General features: G+C 37.1%; 1 protein-coding gene across 1 annotated transcript; it reads right to left on the reverse strand.

Moving 5' to 3' along the window:
• Positions 1 to 208: 208 nt before the first annotated feature.
• LOC132189652 (dimethylnonatriene synthase-like) lies at positions 209 to 2,918 on the reverse strand. Its single transcript, XM_059604405.1, has 2 exons — positions 1,952 to 2,918; positions 209 to 1,040 (listed from the first exon to the last, which is right to left on the reverse strand). The coding sequence occupies exons 1-2, from the start codon at positions 2,885 to 2,887 to the stop codon at positions 420 to 422; spliced, it is 1,557 nt and encodes a 518-aa protein (XP_059460388.1). The 5' UTR covers positions 2,888 to 2,918; the 3' UTR covers positions 209 to 419.
• Positions 2,919 to 6,074: the final 3,156 nt, after the last annotated feature.

Here is a 6,074-nt window from a genome sequence, read left to right on the forward strand (position 1 = left end):
TGAAACCGTGAAACATTGAATTCTGGTCCTCCTACTCTTGGAAACCTTTGCCCATATGATATAGTTGCCCCCTGAAAAATAGTTGAGGGTGGGCAACCAAGGTATTGAGGAAAAATCTATAGGGGTTAAGGAAAATTTTGGTGGTTGAGAGGGGGCAAATAATTAAAGTCATTTGTAATGTTATATATCAATATAAATGCAAGCCATCTTCACTTAGCCATTTGAGATTTATTTAATTGATCATAGGGTTTTCATCACCTCAAAGAGGGTACATCTATTAAAAACCAAAAAAAAAAAAAAAAAAACCTAAAGGAGGGTCTAGGGATATTGCTATTTCACACTTAACCTACATATATAATAATATTTAACCTTCAACTGATCATTTGAAGTAGTTACTTCCATAGAAAGCAATCAATATATTAATAGAGATCCTTAGGAAGGCGAGGCTTGAGCACAAGTTGTAGTGGCTCCACCTTTGGCAAAGCAATTCCCAATCCTTCACGCACGTCAACCTTCATGCCTCCCACGGTTGCAATATCAAATCCTTGAAGCACTCGAGCCAATGCCAAGTGAAGCACTTGAAAGCCGTATCCAATTCCAGGGCATGACCTTCTTCCAAAACTAAACGGAATAAACTCAAAATTCTGACCCCTAACGTCAACCTCTGCATGAGTTGTCAGAAACCGCTCCGGCTGAAACTCCGACGGGTTCTCCCACACCCGTGGGTCGCGCTGCAGCTTCCATATGTTGATGACCACACGAGTGCCCTTTGGAACAAAGCAGTCACCAATGTTGCAGTCTTCCATGGCCTCCCGTATTCCTGTGAGGGGGCCTGGTGGGTAGAGGCGCAGGGTTTCCTTAACAATGGCTCGGACGTAGTTGAGGTTCTTGATGTCGGATTCTTGCACCCATTTGTCCTTCCCCACATGGGTGTCTAGCTCTTCTTGGGCAGCCTTTAGGACTTTTGGGTGGTTTAAGAGTAGGGTCACTGCCCATGTTAGAGTCACAGCTGTGCTTCCTGAGCCTGTTAGGATGAGAATCTGCAAAATATAAAAAAATAAAAAATAAAAAAGAAGGTTTATCTTTTAATTGTACAGAAATAGTCAATGGAATGAAATGAAATCTATGATGTATAATATTTATCTTCATGACATTATAATAGCGGTTAATTAAACAAACAATCATGCTCAATCTGTCTTCGGCAACATACGATAGAAAATGGTTGATTTGATCACTAATTATCTCAAAATGTCGAGTTCCATTTTGATGGTTGTTTGAGTTCAAAATGAAATATATTGAAAACAATTATATATTTTGTTGCTTTTTTTCTTTTTTTATTGGTTAACACAAAATTGATACTAATTTATTTTTTATGTATTAATTTAATTTTCAATCTTAATATATTTTTTACTCATTCTTTAACCCCCTATTTTAATATATTATTTATTTATACTTTGACCCAGGGGTGAAACCACCGTTTGGCTTAGGGAGGCCCAGCCTCCTCAAGTGTGCCAAAAAAAAAACAAGTTTATCTTTTAGTTGTACTATAAATAGTCAATGGAATGAAAATTAAATCTATGATGTTTAATATTTATGTCCATGACATTATAATAGCGGTTAAATGTTCTAATTCTGCCCCTGCTTCTTGCGTGCCTCATAATAAAAAATATATATATTTTATTTGATTTGATTTGAATATTACTAAAACATAACTGATTAATTATTTCACTAATATTCTATTGAATTTAACATTACAAGCAAAGGCATCTAATGATGAATAAGTACTAGGTGTGCAGCTTGGGCTCAATTCTTACTAACAATCACAAGAAATGCATAACATCGTACTATTGATAGAAAAACTCTTAAAAGAACCAAAAAAAAAAAAAAAAAAAACTTAAAATCTCTATATTTCAACCGAAACCAAATGGTAAGAAATGAAGGAACAACTTACCAATGTTGTTGCCTTGATGATGGTATCTCGTGTGTGGCCAGAAATCACAGCATCCTCCTCAAAGGTTGATAGCATCACATCCATGAAATCCCTATCCTCATTACTTTTACACTCTAATTTTTTCTGGTGGAGATGTTCTTGGAGCCAAATATCAAGCACCGAATCAATCTCCTTAGCAGCCCTTTTCATGGAACCCACATGCCCCTGAAAATCCATCCACTCAAGACAAGGAATGGCGTCCGACAACACAAAAATACCACTCAGAAACAAGGCGTCGCTGATGCCGCTCCTTATCCGGCCCGCCTCGCTGCTCTTCTCCCGGTACTCGGCGGCCGAAAACCGCTTCCCGACGAGCTTCCTGAGGATGATATTGTATGCCATGTGCTCAAACATCTCGCTGATTGTCGGCACCCTGTTGTCTTCCGACAGCTTGAACAACTCCTTAATCATTGACTCCACTTCTGAATTTGGAACATGTTTCTGGGTCTCCAGCCGGTCGTTCGACAGGAGCTCAAGACTGGTCATCTTCCTCATTTCACGCCAATATTGGCCGTGAGGAGCAAGAGCAAAGATGGCATTGTTGTAACCAGTATGTTTTCCAAATGTTATGCTCGCCCTGGTGGCGAAAACTTTGTCGTTGGTGGCCAGGAATTCCTTCGCCATCTCCTTGCTGCTCACCACCAGGAGCCGGCGCTGGCCGATCCGTAGCGAGAAGAGCGGGCCGTACTTGTCGGCCATGGCGCCAAGAATTCGGGCAACTGGGTCATCGCTGCCGCCGAGATGGAAGAGGTGGCCTATGATGGGTAGTGCACCCGGTGGCTCAGGGATTCCAGTTAGTTTGGGGGAGCCATTTTTGCCGTGAGATGCAAGTCTCAAGAGAGCATGGGTGAAGATTGCTAGCAAAGCTAGAAGACCTACAATTGTTTGGATCTCCATTGTGGTGTTTGAGGATGTTGGGATATCGATCGATGGCAAATTATACAGGACTAGCTTGCTTGTGTAATTTATATATAGTACAAACCAATTGTCGGTATATGGTACACATTGGGCACGTATGGACCACATGATGTGTCACTAGGCTCTAGTCCTTAGGTTGGATTATCTTTTCCAAGCAATATTCTTACAAATAACTCTTTAAATTTAAAATTAAATTTAGAAAATTAGTATTAATTGACGGATACCAATACTTCTTGCATCCATTCCATCGAATTGAAAAGAAAAAAAAAAAAAAAAATGTGGGACCACTAGCTCTATGCGTTGATTGGTCCAACATGCCCATGCTCACACATTCAACGTGTGACAAAACAGATTCATCTGCTGGTCGTCAATAATTATTAAAAAAATAATAAAAACGTGACCCGCCACGTCCTTCTCCATCCTTGTACTATGTTCTTATAACCTGCTATTTTTCCTTCGTGCTTCATGTGACAACATGACAACTTCTGTACCAAGCTCACTATGAGATGTATGTGGTTGTGATTTTTCCAATAACAATCTAGAGGTTACACCAGGGCGGCTGGGCCGATATTAATTGTCGTATTCGTTATATGTAACTATCTGTTTTCTGCATATGTTGATACTGATGTGATAATTAGTAAAATTCACTATCTGCATTTGTGGACGAGGATAGAAGTTTTAGAACACTCTTTATATATATATATATATATATATATATATATATATATATATTCACCAAATTAGGTAATGTTATGTTTATAATGTTTTAGTTTTTTTTTTTCTTCACAATTCACTTGGACAAAAATGCAAAAGTAATTTGAAATTAATATATTTTCAAAACATTAACTGTACTATAACGCGAGAGTCTATACTCTTGAACTCAGGGAGCGAGACTAACAAAAGAAAATTAAAACAAGTCCAAAATACTAAAAACTGGTCAAAGTTATTTTCAAAATCGTTAAAAATAAGCCTTGTTAAACTCCTAATTAAGCTTTTGGGACAAATGGTAATTTAATATGGTCTTAGAGCCAAAGATCATGGGATCGAACCTTGGCTCCGTCAATTCACCACCCATTTAAATTAAATATTCCACGTGTTGGGTCTCACCTATTAAAATAGAGTTTAAGCCCACATGTGAGGAGGAGTGTTAGAATAGTGATTAAATGATTAAATTTACCTATTCCTATTAGCTTAAACTTTTGGGACAAACGGTAATTTAACAAATAGAGATCTAAAGAAACACACCGATGTGGTTGATAAAAACAAGATGAGGTTGCTGATACGGATGTAGATATCTAAAAGAGATATCTGCATTTTGCGGATGTGGCTACAGCTATTATAAATAATCGCATCCGCATCCGCATTTGCATGTACGTCCCTACACGAAATTGATAAGGAAAAATTCATTGAATTACCATCCCAGATATTTAATCATTTTTACAATCATACCTTTAAAATTTAAAAAAGTATCAATTTAGGGTTACTATCTCTAGCTCAGAAGTTAGCAATGTTAAACCTCTCTTCCAAATTCTAATGTTAAATTATCAAAATACCCTTTTTTTCATTGCAATTATTTGGCAACGTCCATGTCTCGCTGCTTCTAAAGCTCACGAAGCAACAACAATACGTGTCCCACAGGGAGAAATGTGATTGTGATTTGCACCAATAATACACCAAGAGAAAACAAAATTCTGAGAAAATTTTTCCAAGCACGTGATTCACATTTGTAGAGGGCCTATTACAACCATGTATGCAACAAGCACCTCATCATGCTCAACATGCCATTTTATTTTTTATTATTATTATTTTTTTTTACTTTTTTTTTTCAACATAAATTTAATCATTTAACTAATATTTTAATACTTCAGCAAAGTCATTCACTAAGCATTTACCTTAACTATTGGGTCATCTCATAACAAAAATAAAAGCATGTGACGAAAAACTCACATAAAAAAAGAAAAATTATTTGGCATGAATAAATCCCAAACAATATCTTATCAAATCAAAGCACCTCTTCAAGGCATATTAATATTTTAACTTGCGTTTTCTGCAAGTTAAATTATTGGATTTCAACTTTTATATATATATATATATATATATATATATAATACTAGGCCTTTGCTTAATCTTTAATCATTTTGCTAAATAAGTTTTTTTGACCATTCTCCCCGTGTTTCACGTGGTAACGGTAGGGTGGGACCAATTTCCCCAACCTATGGTGATCGAGCCATTAGCTAGGCTTACTTTTTTAAAGAAAGGAAAATTACTTCTTTTTTTTTTTTTTAAAGGAGAATCTTTTCTATTCATTTATTCAAAAAAGATATCAAGAGCATAAAACTCTTATATCAAAAAGCTTTGATAAATCATAGCTAAAACTATAAGGTTACAACGTCATAGAAACAAGTATAAAAATCTTACAATCAAGTTCTATCTTTGAGTTCAACATTCGCTAACACATGTCCAAACTTTAGTTATACAACATATCTGTTCCAGGGAGACTCAATCTAATACATAGGTAGCTCATATTTTCAACTTTTATTTTCTTGGCTATGGAAGTAAAGCCTTCACACCGAAACTAATCCTCCTTGACCCAAAGGTTAGGATAAAAACCTTCACCCCAAAGATCGCTCATGAAAGCAGATTTAAGGAGAAGTTAAACCCTTATTCAAAAAAATAACAAAAACACAATAAAAAGACCAACAAACAACTACAGTAGTAAGGTCGAGGGAGGAGAAGCGCACTAGCCTGTGCATGGTGGACGAGATGGAGCTATTTTTCACCGATGGGTAGCTGAGGAGTCGGGAAGCATGGTGGGCCGGCGCGTGGCTGAGCGAAACCAGTTGAAGAGATTAGATCTAGATTTGAAAAACTAGATTTAAGACCCAATCGATTATGTGGAGGCGAAGAGTGGCGCAGCACGGTGGAGGGCAGACGCAGACAACGCAACAAAAGCAAAGGGATAGCCAAAGCAACTGGATTGGTCGGAAAAACCAATAAAATAAACTAAAAAAAAAAACAAAAACAAAAAGAAGAGAGAAAAAACAAAGAAGGGGAGGTGGAGGAAATAAGAGGGGAGTAGGGGGGAGGGGAAAGTAGGAGGGAGCTCTTCTCTCGTGAAGGAAAATTACTATTAGGCTTGAAGGTCATTAATAAACTATAATTTTAG

Source organism: Corylus avellana, chromosome ca1 (genome assembly GCF_901000735.1).
Source record: "Corylus avellana chromosome ca1, CavTom2PMs-1.0".
Classification (NCBI taxonomy): domain Eukaryota; kingdom Viridiplantae; phylum Streptophyta; class Magnoliopsida; order Fagales; family Betulaceae; genus Corylus; species Corylus avellana.